At 40.8% G+C, this 26,887-nt stretch overlaps 1 protein-coding gene across 6 annotated transcripts in view; it reads right to left on the bottom strand.

Moving 5' to 3' along the window:
* Positions 1 to 977: 977 nt before the first annotated feature.
* Positions 978 to 26,887, bottom strand: part of C2CD3 (C2 domain containing 3 centriole elongation regulator) — a 168,964-nt gene continuing 143,054 nt past the window's right edge. For 5 of the 6 annotated variants that reach the window (XM_072610867.1, XM_072610868.1, XM_072610871.1 and 2 more), the window contains 4 exons: positions 24,909 to 25,123; positions 18,882 to 19,815; positions 16,617 to 16,725; positions 978 to 1,688 (listed from right to left, as the gene is read on the bottom strand). In XM_072610867.1, the coding sequence (XP_072466968.1) occupies positions 1,548 to 1,688; positions 16,617 to 16,725; positions 18,882 to 19,815; positions 24,909 to 25,123 (1,399 nt within the window). In that variant the 3' untranslated portion in view covers positions 978 to 1,547. Of the gene's footprint in view, positions 1,689 to 16,616; positions 16,726 to 18,881; positions 19,816 to 24,908; positions 25,124 to 26,887 lie in introns of those variants that run through there. The other variant, XM_072610873.1, reaches the window with a different exon arrangement.

Raw genomic sequence — 26,887 nt, 5'->3', positions numbered from 1 at the left:
AACAGGGTTGAGTTCAGCAGGAAGTGTGTGTGGGGGGAGATTTGACATTGTCCAGTCCAAGAGCCAGGAAGGTGGTGCTCAGCCTCAATCAGAACTAATGGTTAGAAAGGACCAAGGATAAAATCTCAAACAATCCATGGCTGTCACTTTGGTATATTTATGTAGCACAAACAAGCCATTTACGACACTGTTGCTCTATCATCTCTGCACAACCTATGAAACCCCTTTTCATCAGAGGGCTTCAAGATAGGCAGAATGACCACTTGTTCACTGTGTTAAAGGGGGGATTCATTTTTGGATTACACTAGAGGAGTGCTCAAGTTCCTTCTTACTCTGAAATGTTGTACATGTAACTCTTCCCACTGGAAATACAGTGGCTACACATGATCAAAAAGTTTACGTCAGAGGGTTTGAACTTAGGTTTTCCTGACTTTAAGGCAGACCTTCTTATCTGTGCCATGTCTGTTTCCCTTAGTTATCATCAGAAAATCCCACCTTAGTCTCAGTTAAACAAAGTAGGAGGAAGAGGGTATCCATGAGAAACAAGTCCCTAAGGTTGGCTGGGAAAGGCCAATGTGGTAGAAAGGTGGCAGCAGGAGGTGGTGTGGTGTGACAGAAAGGTCTTTACAACTTTATATTCCAACTCCTTGTCATCAGGAGCCTTGAATTTGAATTCTGGCTCCAATAGCAGGCTATTTGTTTTCTTCTCCATTAAATGGCGTTAACAATCCAGGCATTGATACCTACCTCACATGAGGGTTGTTGTGATAAAAACACTTTGTAAATTGTTAGAGAAATGAGCACTGTTTTTAAACACTCAAAATCCTGGTGGCACTGGCATCTGGCTTGGTCTCTTTCTCCTTGAAGAACCTCTCTATTCCATGGGCACTGCTTTGACATGGAGCATAGGTGATCTCAGTGGTAAGGGCCCCAAATTCAACATTCTCTTAAGAAAAATCAGAATCTATCACTGGGAATAGAAGTGCTCAGCACACAAGTACAAAGGGCTTTATTGAGACAGGTTAAGGCTCCTTTGAGTCCAGACAATAAGTTAAAAGCATGGTTTTTCATTTAAGACAATTTCATAAAAAAAAATTCCATGAAAGTGATTTTCCCTTTCCCCGTGGTTCACACAATCTAGTTAAAAAAATATGTTTAACAAAATGATCCCATTCCTACCCCTTCCAATAAAGTCTAAGTAGACTGCAAGCTGTGAGGGGGTACAGCACCTAAGGGGCAGAGGTCCCATCCTGACTGGGCTCACTGCCGTGATCACTCCATGAAGACGAGTTCTGTGGGAGACTTCCCACTCTGATTCTTGTTCACAAAAGGAGGAGCTGCTCTTGCTGTGGTACATACATTCCAGAATGTCATCCCCACCAGCCTCATGAGGAATGTTTGGGATCCTTGGTCTGGAGATTCCTTGCCTGGTATGTGGCAGAGTGGTTGCCAGAGGTAGGCTTCATTCCTGGGAGTGGCCATCTGCCCTCTCCTTTGTAGTCATGCTTAGGGTGCATTAGGGAAGGGGATGAGGGGCTGGGAACAGTCTATTCCTTCTGGGAATACTGGGCAGAGAAGATCTTGGCAATCCTCTGTGCCTCTTTTCTGGGCAGATCTGGTGGGGGTAGGTTTGCTCTGGGCCGGCCAGGCCTTTGGTAATGGATGCTCTTTGTAGACTTACTTCCTCCCTGGAAGGAAAGAAGAGAGTTTGGTTATAAAGGGAAGGTGTGGGAATATTTATGGCACAGGCACTCAGGACAGAAGGTAGGTTGCAGGAATCATGAACAGACTTGTTTAAATTTTTTTGTTCTCGAACATAGGATGAGTTAATTAAAGCCTTGGTTTTCAATAAGTAAGTAAGTAAGTAAAATCCCTTCCCTTCTTTGGTCCTTAGTTTATAAGAGGTGGGACTAGATAATTTCTAAAGTCCCTTACACCTTTGATATTCTTTCCTCTAAAATCCCTCCTAGGTCTGAGGCTCCATATTCCATGTTCTAAGGTACCACTTGGCCATGAGACCCTATTATATACATCTAGTATTTCCCATAGCTTAGTGGACGAAGGGCTGCCATGGAGGTAAAGGAACACTGCAGGTTCTTCTAGCCCTCCCAAGTCTGGGCAAGGCAGCAACACTCCCACTCCCCGCCAGTTCAGGGGCTGCTGGGCATAGCACTGAGACCCCAAGGGACAACAGAGACAACACAACAGACAGGGACTGAGTTTCTACTGCTCTGAAAGGGATTAAAAAACTAGGGGAATGGGAACTGCTTTTGAGCCTGTGAGGAGAGTTAGCCCAAATCAGCCAACCACAGCTACAAAGCCCGAGGCTTCCTGCCTTTGCTGCAGACCTAGACGGCTGACCTTGGACACAGCTAGCTGCCTCTGTACTTCAGTTTCCTCTTTTTAAAAATGTGGACAATAATCTTTTTGTTCCTATTGGACAGGGTCGGAAGAAAAACCTGGGTAAGCTTTAAAGTGCTAATAAACATAAGCTACCACTACAGATGCATGGGATCCATGCTATTTTTCCTATGGCACCAGAGTCTCTCTTGGGACAGGGCATTGTATTTGGGAATAATAATAATACTAAAAGCACTTAACAAACTTTATCTCATTTGATTCTCACATTAACACCAGGAGGCTATTGTTATCCTGGTTTTAGGAGGAAATGGAAGCAAACAAAGGTAAAGTGACTTGCCCAAGGTCACACAGCTAGTGAGTGTCTGACTCCAGGCCCCAGGGGCACTGCACCATCCTGGCTCTGCCACTTGTTACTTCTCTAACCTTGTAAAACTTTATGAGAGATAATTACTTTTACAGTATTATTATTTGGCAGGGTCACCAGCGAGAGATCTGCTTTCTCCCAAGGGAATGGTGTGATTGGCTCTCCGCGGAAATGTTTATGTAGCTCAGACAATAAAGAAATTGTTTTTGCATTTTTTCCTCCCTGGTCCTGACCTTGCTTTCCATCTGAGAGCTCCCAATTATTTTACAGAAAAACAAAAAGTCAAGGTCAGGGCAAAAGATTAGTGCTTAGGCAAAAACCTCTTCTACGAGGAGGAAGTACATAAAGTCCTTAGTTCTACTCTCAGCTCCATCCCTGACTCTCTATGTGAGTTTAGAGAAAGTCTATTCTGTCTGTGCCTCAATCTTTTCACCTGCAAAATAAAAGGGTTGGACTAAAAGGTGCTACTATTCTGTGTTCTAAGGTTCCACTCAGCTTTGACACAGTATTATCAACAGGATTTAGAGCTTAGAAGAGGTCACTGAGTTTAATTAGACAAGGAAACTGAGGCCTAGAGAGGAGAATAGCTTTTACTTAAGGCCACACAGAAAATGGTGGCAGAATTAAGAACAGAACCTGTAACTCCAAATTCAGTTTTCAGTACAATGCAACTTGAGTATTTAAATTCATTTTTTAAAATTAAATTTTATTTTAAGATCCTTGCTTTCTCAGTGGGGGTGGGGTGGGTAAGAAAAGTGTGAAAGCAAAACAAACCCTTGTTAGAAACAAGAAAACCAAATTTCTACATTGATGACCTTAGTTTTTTAAACTACCCTGGCCCTATTCTCCTGGGAACCACAGACTGATGGCCCAGAAAGGAGAACTGAGGGCCAAGGGCAGTGACAAGAAAACTGATTTCCTAGCTCCAAACTTCGTCACTCCCTCCCCCTTCCCCTATGAATGGGCAGCACATCTGCCCCATCTGACAGAGCCTTTGCCCTGCTTCTCTCCCTGGCACTGGGCCCATGGTTACTGACTGACTTTAGCTGCCCTGGACTGGCCTTTGCCTTATTCCCCAGTTTCCTCTCTCACCTCCTCATGTGACTTGCATGGTTTTCTCTTTCTCTCAGTGTTGTTTCTGAAGTTCTACAAATGCTGACTAAGGAGTCAGAGTATGAAAACAAAGTAAACAAGGAACCAAGTTCTCAGGAAGGGCTCTGAGCTTTATTTATGAAATCTAAACATAGCTGTGCCTGGCTCACCTTTCCCCTACTTGGCATTTCCATTCCCTGTGGAAACCAGGGATGGGAAGGGAATGGAAACAATTCACCAGCCCCTATGGAAGGAGGAGGTGTAGCTGGAGCCAAGGAGTATAGAGAAATAAAATTTTAACCTGGCATTCAAGACTCTCACCCAGTTGGGCAATGTGGTATACTGAAAAGAATGCTGGATTGGTCCCAGAGGGACCTGGGTTTTGATCTTTGTCACTTATAGTAACTATTCTGTGACCAAGGAAATTTACTTCTGTGTCACTGTTTCTTCTGTAGTGAAATGATGATAATAATCCTTGGCAGACTCCCAATACAGGATAGTTGTGAAGAATGTACTCTGTAAAACCTCAAAGAGCTCCAGAAATGAGAAATACTGTTTTTTCTCTGCATCTCACCTCGTGTCTCTAAATTCCCTTTTCTTCTGGGTAGGCCCAAGCTCCCGCCTGAGTCCTTAAATATGCAAGTCCCTGCCTTCTGCTCAGGTCACATCCCTTATCTCCTCACCAGAATGTCTGCTTCATCTGTTCCCTGCCCCCAATCTTCTCCATAGTTTAAGTTCCAGCTCAAGACTTAATTTTTTCCAGAGCTTTAGAAACACGGAATTTCAAAGATGGAAGGTACTTTGAAAGGAAACATCTCTAATTCTGACAAATGGCCATTCAGTATTTCCTTAGAGATCTCCATTGAAGGGGAACTCCTTGTCCCCCAAAGTATCCGTCAGAGGCAGCTCAGCTGACTGGTTTGTCCTTATCTAAAGTTAAAACTTCTCTATGTCACTTCCACATGCGGTTTGCAGCGCTGCCCCTGGGGGTGGAGCAGAAGTTCTTCCATACAACAAACCTGGTAACTCCTTATGGTCATATTCACACAGACTTTGCCTAGCCACACCTCCTCCAAACCTCTACTTGGTATATTTAATTTTTGAAACAAAGTGAAGTATCTAAAATTTATCACAATTAAATTTCACTGAAAACACTACCTTGTCTCCCAAGCCACCTCCTTTCTGAAATTCCCTGTCACTGCTGACAGTAAACACCACTCTCCCATTCACCCAGGGCACCGACCGAGGTTCACCCTCAACTCCTTCCTTTCTCTTAACCTACCCCCACCCCAGTTCACATCTCCTTACTACCTCTGTAATAATGGTAGCATACCCTCCCTTTCCTCTTCTGATACTGCCATCACCCTGGGCCAGTCTCTGAACTATGCTAATAGTCCGTAGGTTGATCTCCCTGCCTCAGTTTCTTCCCCACTCAATCCTCCTTTCCATCTCAACTGTCAAAGTGAGCTTCCTAAAGTGTAGGTTTGACCATGTCACACTCCCCCTCCCCCATTCAATAAATTCCAGTGGCTCCCTATTACCTCCAGGATCAAAGAGAAAATCCTGTTCAGTTTTTAAAGTCCTTTGGATGACTTGACCCCTTTCCAGTCTTTTTACTTACATATTACTCCCCCATACACTCTGAGGTCCAGTGACGTCGGCCTCCTTAATGTTCCAACTCCATAAATTTTCTCTAGTTGCCCCCATGGCTGGAATATTCTCCTTCCTCAATCTCTGCCTTCTAGCTTCAAGTCTCACTCAAATCCAACCTTCTACCAGAAATCTGCCCTCATGCCCCTTAATGCTAATCCCTTCCCTTCATTATCTCAAATTTATCCTGTATAGATCCTGTTTGTACAAAGCTGTTTTCATGTTGTCTTTTGTCTTTCTTTGCCTCCCCAGTGCTGAGTTCAGTTCTGGGCACACAGTAGGATTTAAATATTTACTGACTGACGTTTATTAGATTCAGTACAGTGTTCTAGCCTGTGAAGATGCTTTAGGATCCTGGTCCTGTTATGCAATGTGTTATCTCTATCTCCTGGCTTTTAGAGGCAGCCAGATGACAGTCCGTAGCATGCTGGACTTGGAGTCAGGAAGACCTGAGTTCAAATATGGCCTTAAGACATTTACCAGCAAATCATTTAACCTTTGTCTTGTCTGTTTCTTCATCTGTAAAATGGGGATAAAAACAGTACCTACCGCCCAGGGTTGTTTTAAGGATTAAATAAAACAACATTTGTAAAGCTCTTTCCAGACATTACTACTGTACAGATGCTGCTTTTTATCATCACCACCATTTTTATTATTATCAGGCATGCATTTATCTAAACCACTGAAAAAGATGTTACACAGAGGTCCCAGAACAAACTCCTGAGATACTCCATCAGAGACAGATCGCTAAGGTTTCTATTTTTCAGTCATTAAACTAGTTCTAAATTCACCTAACTATAACTATCATCTATTCTGTCTACAAGGATACAATGGTTAGTCTATATGTACAGACTGTTCAACTAGACTGGGGTATACCACATTCACTGAGTTAACAAATATTTACTGTGTGTGTCCAAGGGCTCTAGTGGAGATAGACAGATAGGATGAATAAAAAATCTGAAGGCCATAGAGGTTAAATGATTTGCCCAACCAAATTCAGAGCCATTAAGTGTTACAGGCAGGACTCAAACCCAGGTGTCCCTGTTTTGAAATTGAATACTGAATACGCTGAACTACTTAGTTCCGGGAACATTCAATGATTTACCCAAAGCCACACTGCTACCAAGTGGCAAAACTAGATGAAGAATCAGACACAACAGAGTCAAAATTTCCTTGCTTTTAAAAAATAGGAATTTAAAATTTTCACAGCTTTTTTGTACTGTCTTATTTTGTCCTTACAAATAGCCCTGTTGTATCCTGCAAGGCGAGGGCTATTATCCTTATTTTACAGAAGGATAACTGAGGAAACTGAGACCCATTGTGGGGAAGGGATTTGCTTGGTGCCACACAGTGGGTCTGTGCATAATGGTAGAGCCAGGGCTAGAACCTAGGAAACCCTTAGGACAAGTACTCTGAATCCCAGAGATTTTTACAACACCTCTCGTATAAAGGCACATTTAAATGTACAAAGCTTCTCCCTATGCTGCTCTTCCCTTGGCTGAGGCAGTGTGGGGGCTCAGAGCCCTCAAAGTCAACCCCAAAATATCAGCTCAGTATCTTTCACCTCCATGGCCTTTCCCAGGCAGGCATACAGGCAGCAGCTGCTGCTGTGTGCGTGTTTTAGTAATCTCCTCTTTGGGCTTTATACACCCTTGGACATGGGGCATATATGTCTGCAATATTCCTACAGGAGGACACACTACAAGTAGCAAAAATATTGTATCTTTATCAAAAACACCTTGGCCTTTAAACCTATATTTTCCTTATGGGCTGGGTTAGTCCCAACAGTGAGGAGGCCAGTTTTGCTTTTGGCACTTGTACCAAATGTGCTTTGTCAAGAGGGAGAGAAGAGGAAGGAAAAAAGGAGAAAGAAGAAATAAAAAGGGGATGAGAAAGGGGGCCAACAGGAAAGAAATAAGGTTGTGCTGGAAAGAAATCTGGATGTAGGCAAAGATGAAATACCACCTCAATTTCTTACTGATGGCTAATCAATTCTGTCAGATACTGAATCAAAGACCCAGCCAATAATAATAGCAAATAGATAATAGCTAACATTTATACAGTACCTATTACGTGCCAGGCACTGTGCTAAGCACTTTTATAAATATTGTCTCATCTGATCCTCACAACAGCCCCAGGAAGTAGGTGATGTTATCCCCATTTAACAATGAGCAAATTGCAGCAAACAGGGGTTAAGTGACTTGCCCAGAATCACACAGGTAGTAAGTGTCTGAGGTCAGAGTGGAACTCAGGTCTTCCTGAGTCCAGGCCCAGAACTATATCTAACTGCCCCAGCTAGGGGAATATTTTTGTCCTCTGTCCTTGGGGACAAAGGCAGTGATGAACACAGGAGTGAGGAACACTCAGGGCAAAGGAACAGATGAGAGAACAGGTATTAGAACATTCTAAGGCAAAGCACATATGTGATGGATGGTTGTAACTTGTGATCACTTGATGCATCATGCATAAGACAAGCATCTAACAGATGTTTGCTAAATCTAACTGAATGGGACAAGGGCTAGATAGAATAAAGCACAAAAGACAGAGAATATATAGCCCTCCCCTTCTCTCTAACATTCCTGATCCTGCTTGACTCTTATCTAGGAAGCCTCATCCAGACATACTCATTTGAACAATTGATTATCCATTCTTCTTTGCCCTAGTTTCATGGTTCCAGGGCTGCTTGCTGGTGGTGATGGTATTTCCTGACTCCAGTCACCTTATATGTCTGATCCTCAGTGATCTCAGGAGCTAGAGGTGGAAGAAACCTTGGAGTCTACATCTCCTAATTTTATGGATGGGAAGCCAAGGTCACATTTGAAGTAAAGAGCTGGGATTTAAACTCATGGGCTGGACTAGACAGTATGGAAGATTCTTTGTTTTAAGACTCCAAAACTGCTTTTTATACATCACATCATTAAACACTATTTATCTCCTGGAGCTTCTGTGGAAACAGCTAGCAGACACCCTAACTGAGGAAGGAGATAGTAAGAAAGCACCAAGGTGTCCTTGCTGAGTTTACCTGGCCTAGATGAACTATAGCTACAAACAGAGCTGGCAGATGTGACTACTGAGTCACTGTCTTAATTCTTCAAAGATGTTGGAGAAGGGTGAATCTAGTCCTCCACAAAAGAGAAGAAAATCAAGTCTACCAACTATGTGCCAGTGAGCCAAACCTTGATTCCTGGTAAATTCTAGAAAAAAGAATTTTTTTTTTTAACTAAAGAAATGACTATTGGATATATAAAAAAGTGGCTATCATAAAAGAGTTGGCATGGTTTCATCAGGGATGCATAATACTAGACTAATCACATTTAATTTTTTAACTAGATGGAAAGTTCTCAAGATAGTCAATAAAGTCATAAGGCAACCAGGAAAACAAATGACAGCTTTGGCTGTATTAAAGAAGGCAGAGAGTTCAGAATGAGAAGTGAACAGTTCTCTCATACTCTGTTTGCCCTGGTCAGATCACATGGACAGTATGGTGTTTAGTTTTGAATACCACATTACAGGATAGACATTAACAAGCTTGAATGAGGAAAGGGAGAAAAATCAGAATGGTATAGTATTTCTGGACCATGTCATATCAAGTGTGGATACTGGTCTCCAGATTATCTCTAAATACTTAAAGAGTTGTCACATCGAAGAAGGATTAGACGTCTTTTGGTTTTGGAGGGAGAAAAGGGAACAACACACAGAGGTTCCAAAGGGAATATTCAAGTCTGATATGAAGCAAAAACTTTCTAGCATTTGGAGTTGGTTAAAAAAAAAAAAAAGGAACAGACTGCTTCATGAGGTATTGGATTCTCTTTCAATGGAGTTCTTCAAGCTAAGGTTATTTGGGTATTTGGTGGGTATGTCGTAAAGGGGATACTTGTTCAGGAATGGTTTAGATAAACGTACTTTGGAGATGCCTTCCAACTCTCAAAATCTGTGATTCTGTGAACATCTAGTTCAATCTTTTCTCTTTCCTGAGGAGGAAGTGGCTCCAGAGAGTGGAGTTTACTTGCCCAATTCAAACATGGACCGCTAATAGAAATGGAACTCCAACTCAGGTCCATGACTCTGATTCTGCTATGTGGAGTCTACAACTCCTAATTTTATGGATGGGAAGCCAAGGTCACATTTGAAGTAAAGAGCTGGGATTTAAACTCATGGGCTGGACTAGACAGTATGGAAGATTCTTTGTTTTAAGACTCCAAAACTGCTTTTTATACATCACATCATTAAACACTATTTATCTCCTGGAGCTTCTGTGGAAACAGCTAGCAGACACCCTAACTGAGAAAGGAGATAGTAAGAAAGCTGCTTCCTCCCCTCATCTTTGGCATATGATAATTCTATGAATTTATTTACTAACACATTTCTACAGATCTTTAAAGTCTATAAAGCACTTTCTTTACAACAATACTGCAAATGGTAGTATAAAAGATTTCTCTTTTATAGATGAATAAACTGAGGCTCAGAGAAGTTAAATAACTTGTCCAGAATCACCCAGTTAAAAAGGCACTAGAGCAAGCAAATCTCAGTCTCTTTTGATTCCAGTCCAGCATTCTTTCCTCTCTTCTGCCTGGCACCACACCACGTCTCAACTCTCTATGAGACACTCTCACTTTCATTTTGTTCTTTAAGAAGGTATTCTCCTCATTTGACAAAGTCACAAAGAGTCAAAGATACGGATATGCCTCACATGCCTCAGGACACACAGTAAGCCTCGTCTGTATCAGAGGGTCCCACAGAGATTCCTTTCTGGTCTGTTCCTCCTCTACTTGTGGAGTGGTCCACTCCAGGCCCTCAGGATACCACTTCAGGAGCATAGTCTACTTGCTGGCCAAAGCAGGCTTAGTATTTTTTCTTTTACTCTCCCGAAGGGAAACCCATGGTAACTCTACATAGCTCTGCCTAGATTCATCATTCACCTTAGTGTAAATAATTTCCCCTCCCCACTGCAAGCCCAGAACTGAAATCATTTTTTGGCTTATGATACCACAGAAGCATAGAATTCCAGGTGATTATCAAGGCCAACCATATTCTTTTTACAGAGAAAGAAACTGAGGCCCAGAGAAGGGAAGTAAATTGCTTAATGTCACATAGCAGAATCAGAATTCTAACCCAGGTTTCTAAAACCCAATTAGGGCTCTTTCATAATTTCCACTCAGAGGAACTAGCTTATCTACTAAGGAGAAATTTTCTTTGTGTATGATTTCTAAGAGACGCTTGTGTGCCTGTTTCCTAGAGGCATTTTTAAAGCAGTATTTGCCTTATTGTACATGAAATATACTACTTCAATTAACACTAATCACAGTATTGGGCTCTTGAAACAAAGTTTTCTTTTTCTTTTTTAAAATCTATTGGTCAGAGCTATCATGGCATCTTTTTGCCACAGAGGACAAATCTACTATAGGTTTCAGTGACTTTTCTCATGGGATCCATGCTATTTTTGTATAGGAAGTTACTCTGTGACCCAAGCACAATAGGAATCATTGAGTCTCAGAGCTGAAAGAAAGCATCTAATTCAAAGGGTCTTAACCTGGGGTCCATGTATAGATTTCAGGGGATCCATGAAATTGGATAGGGAAAACAAATCTGTTTTCACTAATCTCTAACAAATTTAGCGCCTTGTTCAATGACAAATTAAGAAAAAAATTTGAGAAGGGGTTCATGGATTTCACCAGACTTCCAAAGGGGTACATAACACAAAAAGAGGTCAAGAAGCCCTTGTTTAGTCCAACTCCTCTCCAGATAAATATTAGCCTGGTACAACATCTTAGATGAATGGACATCTAGCCTCTGCTAAAAGACTTTCACTTACCCAAGGTCACATAGCATAAGTGAGACTCTGATGGAATGAAGTGAGGGGAGATAGGGTAGACCACTCATCTTGACTTCACAGCGAGGGGTCAAGCAGGAGGCAATGTTTCTTGGTCTGCCTTGTGGGGCTCTAGTTTAGGGGGAATCTGACTTAACAGCTTCCTTAGGTGACACCCTTAACTTAAAAGAGTGCTACTGAAAATAATAACCATCTCCTACCATCGTGGCTTTATTTTTGTCGGATTTGAAGGTCAGAAATGGTGCCAAAACACCATCATGGCATCATTAGCCCCTTGTTATAGAAAACATAAGAAATGGGAAACCATGTCCACTGTCTTCAAGTCCAGTAGCTCTAGCATTTTGGGATCTACAGCCTTGTTGGATTCTGGGTGGTGAGACTCCATCTGAAGTAAACTTTCTAACAATGAAAGCTGCCCCAAATAGGAAGGGGATGTCTCAGAACAAAGAGCAATCCTTGTCCTTGATAGCTTCAAGTTGAAGCTGAGTGTCTAATTGGCAGAAATGTTTTAGATGGGATTTTTGTTAAGGAATAGGTTGGCCTACTTGACCTCTGAGGTTTCTTCTACTGTTGGGATTCTGTGATCCTCAGGCTTCTCAAAGGTTTCTCCTTGTAACCCTTGTTGACGCTTAGGTCACACTCCATTCTATCATTAATTTTTATGTCTTAAGACTTTCAGGTCTATCTTTGTAACCATCGTCACCACACAGCATTAGTCCCGCATGAAAGTTCTGCTGAACTCAACTTGTTAGATGGAATACCTATGTTATCTGTATCACTGGCTTGATAACACATGCAGAGTGCTGTGTAAAATCAAACTTGTAAACGGTAAATTGTTCCACAAATGCAAGGGCTTTATTATCAATACAAAATGTCAGAGCTTTACAGGCACTTTAGAACAAAGAGCATAGGGTTTTGCACACAGCAGGCACTTACCAAAACTTTTTTGAGTTGAAACGTACATGCATTGTTAAAGCCAGAAGAGGCTTAAGAACATAACACATCATAGCTTGGAAATCTAAACCACTCATTTTGCAGATAGGGAAACTAAGGAGGACTTGTTCAAGGTCACAAAGCAAAACACTGGCGAAGTTGGAATTTTATTCAGGTCTCAAGACTTCTAACGTCCTAGGACTGGGCATACAGTGGATGCTCATGAAGTATTTATTAACTGGCTGTTTTCTCTGTTGAATATGTAAAGAAGAAAATGTGGGAGGGGCAGGCTAATCAAATGGTACATCTCTTAGAGAGGAGCCCATGACTTGGCAAGAGCAGACTCAAGGCTTCTTGTCTGGAGAGAGTTGTGGTGGGTATGGGGAGTCATTGGTGCCTGTCTGGAAAAGATAACGTGCTGCTCTTCATCAATTCCACAAATACTTATTAAAAGTATGCTATGGAACAGGCCCTTTGTTGGGCACATGGAATACAAAGATTAAGAGCAGAGCCCCTGTACTCTGAGTGCTTTCACTCTCCAATGAGCAGAGGGGAATATGGCATGTATACCATATGGGTGATACAAGGTCTAGCATAATAGGTCTGCAAAGGATGATGCAGAAAATGTGCTTTATGCAACTACAAGGAAGAGAATACTTTACTTGGGGGATAGGTAAAAGATGGTTGCCCCTGAGCTCAGCTTTGAGGGAAGAGAAGGACTTTAGCAGGCAGATATAAGGAAGGAGTTTCTTCTTGGCTTTTGTGAATGCAGTGAAGTAGGAGGATGGCAGATGAGACTCAATAACAATAAATTGTCTAGTCTGGCTGGAACACAAAGTATATGAGGGGAAGTAGTATAAAATAAAGATGAGAAATTTGAGTTGGGTAGAGCACTCTGGGCTGGGGCATCCCTCAGCAATCAATTGCAATTGTACTGACAACAAACAGCTGAACACTTGATTATAGAGTATTTTGGTTATATGACTATTTCCAGTATGGGGCTACTTTATCTCCTCAGTCACTATGGGAGCTCCTCAAGAGCTCCTTCTCCCATCTTCCCCCAACCTCTCAGCAGAGTTGTTTGTATTTTCTTTTTAGCTTGCATTTTATTCAGTTAAGCATTCATTATAATTTTATAACAAAACTTAAAAACTAGCATAAAAGAACAAATACTCACTGCACTGAATTAATAATAATAGTACCAGCACCCTGATGGCCCCTAATGCCAACTGGATGGTATCCTCCAGTCCCACCTGCTACACAAGGAATGATTGGTGGGAAGCATCTGATTAGCTTTGGGGGCCACAAGTAGCGAACCCTTCCTTCTGGTCTTTTGGAGAAAGGGTCTGGGCCCTAGCAATCCAGTCCCTGCATACCATCTATGTCTGGACCCAATACCTTTTGCCCTACAAATACATGCTTACCTTCTGCCTCCTCTCACCAGTTACAGACAATCTGATGCTAGTTTTACATTTATAGACTTTGATTTGAACCTCTGTTTTCTAAGAATAAGTGGATTTATTTACCCAAGAATTGTACTGAATATCCACAATAATTTTGATCACTGTTACAAACTATCCCAATTGCACAGATGGACTTGTTCCCACCAAGGGGAGACATCTCACAATTTGGAAAACTATGTTCTTATTTCCCCAACTAGATTATAAACTCCTTAAGAATAGAACTAAGTTCTTGCTTCTTCTGTATCTCTCCTATTTTAATGCAATGATGGGCATTCAGAAGGTATTCAATAAAGAACTGCTTATTTGGAATACTGTTTACGCTATTAATCTCTTGGCAAAAAAATTTCTTTGCAGCTAATGTCAAGGAAGTCTAATTTACCTGTCCAATTCATTATGAATTCTCAATAAGTGGAATTGAAAAGAATAATTTTGCTAAAATAACAATTATTTCTCAAGATCAAAATCATGGTGCCTTCAGTACCTGTTCCTACAGCTTTCATCCAGGAAGACTAAAGAGATTCAGAAACATACACACAAGTAGGCATTCTGCCTTGACATGTTAAGTCACTGAAAGCAAAATACTTTCTGATTTTCATTTTCCTATCATATTTTCCCAAGATGTCCAGCCTCAGGCAACATAATCATACCCAGAGTTTTTCAAATATCAAACCAAAAGTCTCCAATGAAGTCACCTTCACAGTCTTAAGCTATTTTGCCAGTTAATTCCCCTTAACTTGACCTCTCCTCCAAACTGCTTACCCAAATCCTTCTCTTTTCTTTAGTTCTCAGCTCAAGTGCTATCTTCACTATAAGCCTTCCCTCATCTCCCTAGAGGAAAGTGATTTCTTTCTCTTTCTTTAATTTCCCCAGAGCTTACTGGTTCCTTTTACTCCCTTCTCAAGCCCTTGTAATCTCTGGCTTCTAACTTCAACTGAAAACATGATTTAAAGTGACCAATAATCTCTTAAATGCCAAATCTGATAGCCTTTTTGACCTCCCTGCAGTATCCAGCATTACTGACCACCCTTCTCTCTTGATGCTCTCTCCTCTTACTGTTAGTTACCACCCACCAGTCTGACTATTCCTTCTCAATCTCTTTTACTGGACCATCTAACACCTATCCCCAGCTGTAGATGTATCCCAAGGTTCTGTCCTGGACCCTCTTACCTATTGTCTTCCACTCATCTTGCTTATTTATTTAAGCCAACGTCACCAGCTCCCATAGCTATCATTTCTATGTAGAGATCTCCAAAATCTATATATGCATCTCTAATCCCTCTTGAATTCTAGTCACACATCACTGCCTATTGGACATTTCAAACTGGATTTCCTGAACATTTCACATATCCTGTACATATCACTTAGCATGTTCAAAACAGAATTTGTTATCTCTTCCTTCTTATTTCATTTGTATCATTTCAACTTCCTTATTTCTGTCAAGGGCTCTGCTAAGCTTCCAATAACCCAGGTTTGCAGCTCTGGATTCATCCCAGTCTTTTCCCTCTCCCTCACCTCACATATGTAAATACTCTTCTTTCTTCTTTACCCTGCCCCACAGCCACTACCATGGTTCAGATCTTCATTACCTCTTACCTGTGCTACTGCAATGGCCTTCCAATTACTGTGCTGTCTCAATGCTCTCCTCTCTCCGATCCACACTTGCCACAAAGGGGAGAGTGAGATTACTGAAGGACAAGTCTGACTTTGTCAGGTTCAGGTCTCTCTCACTTAGTAAACTTTGGTGGCTCTCTATTACCTCCAGAGACAAATACAAATTTCTCTGGTTGGGCTTTATTAAAAACTTTTATAAGCCTCAATTTATCTTCTCAGCCTTACTATACAGGGTGTCTCAAAAGTGTGAGAGTGGTTTTCAGCTTCCAGAACTTAACGCTGTACCATGGCTGCTGGAACCCCTGGAGGTCACACTTCTTCAGGCATTCTTGGGTGCAGGTGAAAATGGCCCTCCTGTTCTTCCTCACACACAGGACTCAACTTCCTGTCTCTCCTTACATCCATCTCAGAATCCCTAGTTTCCTTCAAAGCTTAGCCACCTCCGACAAAAGTAAGGCCCACACCCAACCAGAAGAGTCCTGCCCAGGCACCTGGCATTTGTTTTGTATATACTCCTAATCATGTACATGTTTTCTTTCCTGACAGAATACAAATTCCTCAAAGGCCGTGACTATTTAATTTTTGCCTGTATCCCCAAAATTTGGTACAGTCTGTAACACATAGGCAGCATTTTGCTGATTGATGGATGATCATAAGATCCCTTCCAACTTTAAATCTATGATGCTATAGATGGCCACTTGAAATCATTGACTAGATTATAGAGCAATGGGCTGGTGCCAGGGAAATTACACAATTTAGACAAGACACAGTAAAACAAAGAAACCTCTCTCATAAAATTTATTTTTTAGTAGAAGGTAGGTTAAGAAGTTGTTCTTTACATCAGTCTACTTCAGGCAAGTTCATCTATTGATCCTACTTCTGCTCTCTGGGGCCAATCAAAAACACATCTATTTATTCCGTCCCATGATAGATGCTGGAAGAGAATCTTCAGATACCTTCTCCCCTACTTCTTAAAATGTGTTGCTAAGAGGTATGCCAGGTGTGATCTTACCAGGTCAAATGATAATGGAGGTGTTATCTCCCTTTTCTGGGCACTCAATCTAATTTTTGTAGTCTAAGATAAAACCAGTGGCTTCTAAATTACAATTACAGTGGCAGAGAACAAGATTTACACTTATCTTGTTTCCCCAAACATGAGGGTAGACACAAAGAAGGCGCTCAGTTCCTATCTGATGACTGAAGGCACCATTTTAGGTAGACTGCTGGGGGCTTTCTCACATTTCACACTGATGTTTACCAAAGAAGCAAGTGAATATTGTCTCTTTGGATAAGAACTTTGCTTTGCTCTTACCTGATGGGTTGTGATTGACGGTGAAGCTGTAGAGAGAGAAAGCATCCTCATTGAATCCTCCAAGTGCTTAGGTGAAAGGAAGAAATTAGGGACCACCAATGGCTCTGGTCTGAAGGAAGGAGTGAGGGAAAAGTGTGTTCAGACATTCACTCTTCCTAACACATCTGTTACGCCTGTCAAGTGGGATTCCTTGTTGTCCCCCCAGATACATCACGTTTATTTTTGCTCCTCTGTATCTCGGCTCATGCTATTTATTTACAAGGCCACAGCATTTGCATAAAGGATCTTAGAGATCATCTAGGCTGCTTTTACAAAGGAGAAAACCGAGGGCTAGAGAGATGAAAGACTTAAGCTTCTGTTCTGCTAAAACATGAAGGACTGTTTCAAATGGGCTTCTGTCTAGCCTTATTCACACATGTAAAAAGTACCACGAAATCTGTGCTAGAAAGAACTACTGACCTACATGCCTACTTTTAAAAAAACTATAAAGTCTCTAATACTAGTTTTTGCACATAATTAGGGTGTCCCTGATGAAGATATAATAAGGGAACAGGCAGGCTTTCATAGAATTTTCTATAAAAGAAAATAGCTTCTTAGTTACACAATTACCTGACAAATATAGAAAATATACCATTGTGTTGGTTGTTAATTATAAAAAAGCACATTTTACTCAGTAGAGCAAATTGCAACCTTAAATTGATCTTCAATGCAAATGTTAAGGCTTCCTGACAGAAGTAACCACAGAAATAACTTTGCTTGATAATTCTCTAATTTCCAATACCATGTGAGACATAGAATAAAGGTGAGACCTGTCAAAGGTGTTTGCCAATATCATAAAGAATGTTCTGCACAAAGATGAAATTCTCCAGAAAATTCTTCAGGTACTCTTGTTCATGAATGATGTGGCATTGACAGAATCTACTAAGTACCATAAAAAGACAAAACACTCTTAGTAGGATTCCACGGCAACTCCAAAGACTGGCCTAGTGAACTCTACAGGAGAAACATGGAGATGAAGAACATATATTCTCAGATTGTGACATACAATGATGGCAGTGTTTGAGTTGGACTATCAGGATAGACACATCAGTACTCTGAACAGGTATTTTAGTGGGATTAATGAGCTAGGTCCAGAATCAAATGGCAAGAAGCTGGGTAGGACTGCAATTGGAAAGATGACTTTCAATGATCCCAAGTTACCCACCAAGTGATCCCGTTATAGAAAGGGCTAGTTTCTAGCTTATCCTGCCCTCTTCCACAGTCTAGGCCATTTGGGAGTCTTCTTCTAAGAACTGTTTGTCTACCACTCTCTTTTGTACTTAATCTTACTCTACTTTGTATCAGTTTGTATACTTTCTATCCTAATTCAAACAAATAAGAATTTACTAGGTAGTCATTCTGGGCCAGGCATTGTGCCAGGCTGGAGACACAAATAAAAAATATTAAACAATAAGCTCAAGAACATAGTTTGTATTATAGCTCTCTACCAGAGCAAACCCAGCTCCCTGCCCATAAGCAACTTCAAGTGTACACTGAAGGGAATTAACACAAACCTACTGGAAGCCCATGGGGTCCCTCTTGGGAGTGGTCTCTTAGTTATCACCTTGGGTGAAGACAAATCCTAGGTGTCTACAACAGGCCCACCTGGCGGGGGGTGAAGGAAATGTTTGGGGGCATATTCCTGATACTGGTGTGGCAGTGGGAAGTACAGTGGGAGCTGGAAGGTCAGGTTGGAACCAGAGCACTGTGAATAATCATGTGACCATCAGCAGATCAATGAACCTCCTTCGACCTCAATTTCCTTCTCTGTAAGATGAGGGCCCTGGGTTCTTTTCAACTCTTAACTCCTCTGATATCATAGGCTGTTGGTAACTCACTTTTTACATTCATTTATGTTTGGCCCTGACTGGAATTACAGAAATCTTACAGCTGGAATGGATGTCAGAGGTCGTAAAGTATAATTCCCTGAAAAGTGATTACCTTTAAAGGAAGACTATGCTAACAACCACCCACTAGATCAAGGTTTCTTAATCTGGTTTGTGCAAACTAATTAAAAAATTTTTTTGGATAACTATTTCAACATAGTTGCTTTCCTTTCATGTATCTTACTTAATGCATTTAAAAAGATGATTCTGAGAAGAGATCTACAGGCCTCCCTAGATTGCCAAGGGATCCAGGACACAAAAAAGGGTAAGAATCCCTGTCATGGATAAACTTGAGGGTCAGTTAAATGGAGATGTTACTTGTAAGACATCAAAAGGATACAATAGTAGGCTCTGCTTTGGGGATTTCTTTGACTCTGCCAAGAGGTCATCAGGCTTTTCACTACTTCTGGATGATGACAACTTCACAGGCAGCTTCTTGTCATGATTGCTGTCCTTGTTTCCACAGCTCTCATTCAAACAGTAGGTTCCAGCTTGGGGAACTAAGACAGTTTGATCAAGAGCAAAATTTCCATTGTCTGAAGAGTCACTTGACTCACTGGACTCCAGCTTCTCTTCCTGTGCTGTTTCAAGGACCAGAGAGAACCTCCTTCCCTTGCTAGTATCTCCTTCTTGAGATAAGCCTGTTGCTTTAGAGTTCTTTTGATGTAGATCCACATCTATACTCATTCTGCAGACACTGTCTGTTTCTGTCATAGGACCAGGGGAAGACTGGGTCCTGTTGGATGTCCTGGACAGGCAGCTGTCCTGCTGCATCCTGGGGTGGGAATTATTCTTGCCACTTTGGTCTTCTCTGGGGAAGCGTTTTGAAGTTGAGGTACAAAGGTCATCTTTCTTTACATCTTGTGGCAGAAGGTCAATAGCCACATCTTCTTCTGATGTAATACTAGACCAAGGACTGGTCTTATCTGTCATGGTTGTAATTTCATTGAGGGTTCTGGGATGTATGAAATCTTCTTCATAGTCCTCATCACTGGAGGTTTGGGCCACCTCAGAATCCTCTTCAATCTCAATCACTTTCAAGGACAATGGAAGGTTATTTTCTATTGCTTCTTGGTCTGGGGATTTACCCAGTGTATTCTTTCCAAGTGGTGGTATTTCAAGAGGGACAAGGGAGGGTTGGTCCTGGGGTAGAGTTTTTCTCTCTTTATCCTCTGCTCTATGAATCCTTAGGAGGCTCTTGCCTTCAGGGTTTTCACTCTCTGCCTGATGAATATTCAACAATGTTGGAGAATCCTTGGTTAGATTTTGTAGATCTGAAGAACAATAAATATAAAAAAATGGAGTCAGAAGACCTGAGTTTGAATTCTGGCTCTTTCACTTGTCTGTATAATTTTTGGGCAACTCATTTGGGCTTCTTTGTGCCTGTTTCCTCATTTGTAAAATTAGGAATTGAACCAGATGATCTTTAAAGTCCCTTCCGGCTCAAAGTCTTAGTGTTCTCTGTGGAATTCCTCACAATTACTATTTTCCCAAGCTACTATTTGTTACTAATGCCAGTCACTACTTCAAATAGGACAAACCTTATAGGTTAGTGAACCCCATGAACTGTGAAGACATATTCAATCTAGTAACATTTCTAGCCCTTTAATATGCCTAATATTAAAGGAACAAATTCTTACCTATTTTTATACTATAGATACAGAGCTCAGCTGGAACCTTGGTTTACTAGCAGTGAGATGTCACTAGGCAAATCACTTGGTTTCTCTAAACTTAGATTTCTCCTCTGTGAAAAGGGACTGAAAAAGTAGTATCTGACTCAAAGAGCTGTGCTCGGGCTAAGATGAGATAATGCATGTCAAAATGTCTTTTAAACTATAATAACCACAAGGATAGAGACAAGATGGCAAAGTAAAAGCAAGGACTTGATAGAGCTCTCCCCCTCAACTCAGCCAAATACCTGTAAAAAATGACTCTAAACGAATTCTGGAGTTGTAGAACCCACAGAATGACAGAATGAAACAAATCTCCAGCCCAAGACAACCTGGAAGGTCGACGGGAAGCGTCTATCGTGCCAGACTGGGAGCAGAATGCTGTCCAGCATGTGCTACGCTGGCATAGACGGGACCTAAGAAGGCCTCAGGGGGACGGAATCACTGGAATCTGTGGCGGTTTCCAGACTTTACAACCCCAAAACACTGAGGACAAATTGGAAGGTCAGTGAAAAAAACTTGTCTGCCTGTGTGAGAAAGTAGAGTAGTCCAGCCCCAGTGTGGTGGAGGGGGCAAGGGAGCCACAGCAGGGACAGAGGCAATGACTGTTTCTGGAGCTCTAGGCCCACAGATTGTGGAGGAATTGAGCAGCTGACAGTACATCCCCACACCTCCACTGAAAGCAGAGAACTACCTTGACAAAGAGTACAGAAGTCAAGTAACTGGCTGGGGAAATGAGCAAAACAAGACAAAAAATCTGACTATATAATCTTACTTTGGTGACAAGGGAGATCAAAACATATAGCCAGAAGGAGACCACAAAGTCAAAGCTCCCACATCAAAAGCCTCCAAGAAAAATACGAATTGGTTTTAGGCCATGGAAGAGCTCAAAAAGGATTTTGAAAATCAAGTAAGAGAAATAAAGGAAAAATTGGGAAGAGAAATGAGCGTGATGCAAGAAAATCACGAAAAACAAGTCAACTGCCTGCTAAAGGAGACCCAAAAAAATGCTGAAGAAAATAACACTTTAAAAAATAGACTAACCCAAATGGCAAAAGAGATCCAAAAAGCCAATGAGAAGAATGCCTTAAAAAGCAGAATGGACCAAATGCAAAAGGAGGTTCAAAAGCTCACTGAATAATTCCTTAAAAATTAGAATGGAGCAGATGGAAGTTAATGACTTTATGAAAAATCAAATTATAAAACAAAATCAAAAGAATGAAAAAACAGAAGACAATGTGAAATATCTCACTGGAAAAACAACTGACCTGGAAAACAGATCCATGAGAGACAATTTAAAAATTAGTGGACTACCTGAAAGCCATGACCAAAAAAATAAGCTAGATATCATCTTTTAAGAAATTATCAAGGAAAACTGCCCTGATATTCTAGAACCAGAGAGCAAAATAGATATTGAAAGAATCCACCGATTATCTTCTGAAAGAGATCCCAAAAGGAAAACTAGGAATATTGTAGCCAAATTCCAGAGGTCCCAGGTCAAGTAGAAAATATTATAAGCAGCCAGAAAGAAACAATTTGATTATTGGGGAAACACAATCAGGATAATACAAGATCTAGCAGCTTCTACATTAAGTGATCAGGGGGCTTGGAATATGATATTCCAGGGGTCAAAGGAGCTAGGATTAAAACCAAGAATCACCTACCCAACAAAACTGAGTATAATACTTCAGGAGAAAAAAATGTCAATCAATGAAATAGAGGACTTTCAAGTATTCTTGATGAAAACACCAGAGCTGAATAGAAAATATGACTTCCAAATACAAGAATTAAGAGAAACATGAAAACGTAAACAGGAAAGAGAAATCATAAGGGACTTACTAAAGTTGAACTGTTTACATTCTTACACAGAAAGATAATATTTGTTTCTCTTGAGACTTTTCTCAGTATTAGGGTAGTTGGAGGGATTTTATATATAGACAGAAGGCACAGAGTGAGGTGAATATGAAGGGATGATATCTAAAAAATAAATTAAGGGGTGAGAGAGGAATACATTGGGAGAAATGGAATGGGGCAAATTATCTCATAAAAGAGACAAGAAAAAGCTTTTTCAATGGAGGGGAAGAAGGGGGAGGTGAGAGGGAAAGAGTGAATCTTACTCTCATTGGATATGGCTTAAGTAGGGAATAACATGCACACAATTTGGCATGAAACTCTATCTTTCACTACAGGAAAGTAGGAGGGGAAGGGGATAAGTGAGATGTGGGAGGGATGATAGAAAGGAGGGTAAATAGGAGGAGGGAGTAATTAGAAGTAAAACTTTTGAGGAGGGACAGGATCAAAAGAAAACAGAATAAATGGGGGGCAGGATAGGATGGAAGGAAATATAGTTAGTCTTTCACAACATAACTGTTACGGAAGTGTTTTGCAGGACCATACATGTATAACCTATATGGAATTGCTTGCCTTCTCAGTGGGGATGGGTGAGGAGGGAGGAAGGAAGAGTAGTTGGAACTCAAAGTTTTAAAAATGAATGTTAAAAATTGTTTTCACATGCAACTGGGAAATACGACATACAGGCGATAGGGTATAGAAATCTATCTTACCCTATAAGAAAATAGAGGGGAAGTGGATAAGACAAGGGAGGGCAGATTGGGGGTAGAGGTAATCAGAATTCATGCTGTCTTGGGATGGGCAGAGGGGAGAGATGGGGAGAAAATTTAAAGTCAAGATCTTGTGGAAGTGAATGATGAAAACTAAAAAATAAATGAATAAATAAAAAAACCATAATAACCAGTGTTCATGTCTTCTTTTTAAAAAAAAATTTAGTGACATCTTGTGGCTTAATGATAGTGTAATTTCTGGAAAAGACCTCCAATTCCCAATTCAGACTGAATCTTCTCTTGTAACAAAGAAATATAGTTAATGACCTGACAACAGCATCAGGTCATACAAACATAGCTCTCATTGTAATGGTGTTTTATAGTTTAAAATGTGACTTCCTCAAACAGTCTTTTGAGATAGGTAGTAAAGTGCACTATAAATGTGAATTGTTATTCTAACAGACAAAGTAGAGCACAGTGGAATGAACAGTGGACTTAGATCTTAAATGGCTTCCTGATGTAAGAAATCATCTTCAAGATTCAGGTCAGACATTGTCCTCCCAGGAAGGTGTAAACTCCCTGACTGCAGGTTTTGTGTTGTTTTTTATCTCCATATCCTCAATGATGAGTAACATGGCTTTTCAGAGTAGGTATTTCATTAATGTTTGCTGAACTGAGTGGAATAATTAAAATGCCAATTATGGCCTGAAAATAATAAACGAAAACTCAACTTGCACTAAAAAGACAAAGGAATGATTCTTAAAGAAATGTCAGTTGCAAATTTGATGGGGAAAGGGTGGGTAAGAGCACAAAAGGCTCACTGAAAACCCTGTTATAGAAGACGATGGGCCGTGCACAGAGGTGTTCAATCAATATCTGCTGACTTAGTGAATAAATTGTCTCCAGGCAGAGCAGAAGAGCAAGTAAATATTGAAACCTCTGATTCTCTGACAGAATGCATTCCCAAGCATTATTATTATTTTTTTTTGCTCCTTGAAAGAGCCTTGTGAATGAAGTAGGGCTAGGAATATCATTCCTATTTTACACAGGAACAACCTGAGATCCTTGAGAGCAGGGACTGTCTTTTTTATTTGTATCCCCAAGTACTTTGCACAGAGTAGGTGTTTAATAAATGTTTCATTCATTCTATGTATTTCATTCAGCATGAGGCAGAGGAAAGGAAGAAACTGAGAGACAGAGAAGGAAATAACTGGCTTAATATCATACAGTAAGCCAGTGACAGAACTAGAACTCGAACCCAAGTCTGCTGACTCCCAGAACAGGCATGTTTCTTTTATCCTGTGCTAGTCTAAACTGCAAAGCCAAATTTTGGATCCAGGTTCAGGCGTGTTATAAAATATTTGGAAGGAACTGGCACACTGTCAGTGAAAGCTTAGAACAACAAAATGGATTTGTTAGCTGGAGAAGAAAAGGCTTTGGAAGGGGCATGAGAGCTGTCTAGAAGAATATAAAGGGCTGTCCCACAGAAGATGGCTTAGACTTATTCTGCCTGGACCTGGAGAGCAAAAGCTAGAAGCCTTCCTCCTAAAGGGAGCTGCTGAGGCAGATTTGAAAGGAAGTGCTTTCTAACAAATGAGAACTCTCTCTCCAGCCAGAACAGGCTACTTGAGGTGGTCATGGACTCCCCTTCAGGGAAGTTGATGCAAAGTCTAGACCACTACTTGTGAGATGGTCTAGAGGGAATTTTTTTCGGGTATAGACTGCATTAAATAAGTCACCGACATTCTTTCCAACTCTGAACTTTTGTAATTTTATCACTTGGGAATGAATCCCCCTTCTCCTACTTCTTACCTCTGTATTCTGGGACAAGCTACTTACTCTTTCATTCTCATTTTCCCTACCTGGCAAACTGATGTGGGTTAGACTAGATAAACTTGAAGATCCCTCCATAAGAAAAATTCTTTCTACTGAACTACTGTGCTTTACCTCACAACTCAGGTCTCTCCTAGAGGGAGGAAAGTTTTTGATTCCTTTTTGTTGTTCTAGTTAACTTGCAAATATCTGGAAATTTGGATCTTTGGTATCCTTTACAATCCCCCCTTTTCTCTTCCCTTCTCAGACAGATGGGCTTTTCTCAGTAACATGAAATCACTATGAGGACCACCAGCGTCCTACCAGTAATCAGGGCACTGACTTGAGATACCAAGTAATTTGATTTTTCTAAAATGTGATGGCTCCCTAAATCTGGGCTCCTTGTCTCAGCATCCTGATGACTGTTGCGGCTCTCCTGGGGTGGCTGGGTTGAGTAGCTGAAGGTGAGCTGAGGGTAAGACTTCGTTAATTTCTGGTTGAAGTACTTCTGAATCTGATCCAGTTCATTTAAGTTTTTCCTGTGAGACAGAGAAAGAGGCAAGAAAAAAATAAGAAAGAGGTCATTGAATCTTACACTCTCACAACTGGAAGGGACTTTAGATATCATTTCATTCAACCCGTGCCTGAAAAAGAATTGCATTTACATCCCAAAGAAGTAGTTATCCAATCTCTTCTTGAAAGATCCTAGGTAACAGGAAGTTTACTACCTTATGAAAAAACTAGTTCCAATTGGCAGAAAGTTCACTGTAACTTCCACTCACTGGCTGTTCTTCACCCTGTCTAGGCACTCCCAATTTTATATCTACATTAATAAGACAGTATTCTAGCCAGTCTCCCCAGTTCCAGTCTTGTCCCCCATGTTATGTCCCACAAAGAATAGTTGTTTTGGTCATCTCCTTCCTATGCTCAAAGGTCACGAGTGAATGGTGTACTAAATGTGAGCTTGAGAGCAGGGGCTGTCTTGTATCCTGTATTTGTATCCTAAGCATAGGGCTTTGCATATAATAAGCACTTCATAAATGCTTTTCATTCATTCCTGCTTATAGGATAAAGTTTAAAGTTCTAATGTAAGCATCATTTAAAGGCCCAAGTAAAATGTCAGGACTTAAGAAGTCTTCCTTGATTAGCCTATCAATAATGAACATCACAAAGCACTTTGCACCACTCATGTGCACATAATATGTGATACTGTGTATTACGTATAATATTGTATACTGTTAATTATTTATGTTTGCTTCTTATTGAAAGGCAGCTTGGGGCAGTGGAAAGAAGACTAGATTTGGAGCCAGGAGAGACCTGAATTCAAATCTCAGCTGTGATACTTATTACTCATGTAGCTATGGGCAAGATATTTAACCTTTCCACATGTATTTCATTATCTATGAAATGGGGATAATAATATCTGTGGTACACAGCTCAAAAGAGCTGTTGTGAGGTTCAAATGAGATAATGTATACAAAGTTCCATGCTTTGCAAGTCTTAAAGCACTACATAACTGTTAGCTATCACCATCGTTGACATCATTGTCCTACCAGACTGTGAGCTCTAGGAAGTCAGGAACTCTGTATCTTCCCTAGCATATAACACAGGGTTCTCTGCACACAGTAGGGATTTAATAAATGTTTGATGGATGTACAAATATGCAAGACCTTGCAAAAACTAGCCCTAACAGATCATCAGTAATCTACCAGTTATTCCCGTTCTTTGTCCTCTACAACAAGAGACCTTGATCCTCACTGGGACAGTATTCTCAACATCCCCATCCCATATCCCTGCTATGCTCACTACCATCTCCATTCCTCATGTTTCCTAAATCTACAATGTCTCATCACCACCCCCCTTGTCCACCAGTCTAAATGCTCCTCTGTCCTTCAAGGTCCAACTTCAGAGAAGACTTTCCACAATCCTTCCAGCCCTACATGCATTTCTTATAGGACTCACAGTCAGCAGAACCTCACCGGATACTTGAATACAGTGTTTTAGATTCTCTACTTCACAAAACCTAGGAAATTTCAAAGTCCCCTGTAATTCATATAGATCAATCCCTTCATTTCACAGAGGAATTCAATCATTGTCTCAGTGCCATGCTCCTTATCAGTGGCAGAGGTGCACAATGATTTTCGTGGAGGTAACAAGCTTCCAGTCTTGAGATTTGGTTTATACTTTTTTTTTTTTTAATGCTTATAGGGGGGCAGTAACTTTGAGATACACTGTGGTATTCTCAGAACTCTAAGGGAGAATCTAAGTTGAATCTAGGTTTCAATCCTAGTACTGTAAGACTG

This window comes from Notamacropus eugenii, chromosome 5, assembly GCF_028372415.1.
Source record: "Notamacropus eugenii isolate mMacEug1 chromosome 5, mMacEug1.pri_v2, whole genome shotgun sequence".
NCBI lineage: Eukaryota > Metazoa > Chordata > Mammalia > Diprotodontia > Macropodidae > Notamacropus > Notamacropus eugenii.
The sequence above is the reverse complement of the archived record's forward strand: the minus strand, read 5'-3'. Positions and strand labels throughout refer to the sequence as shown.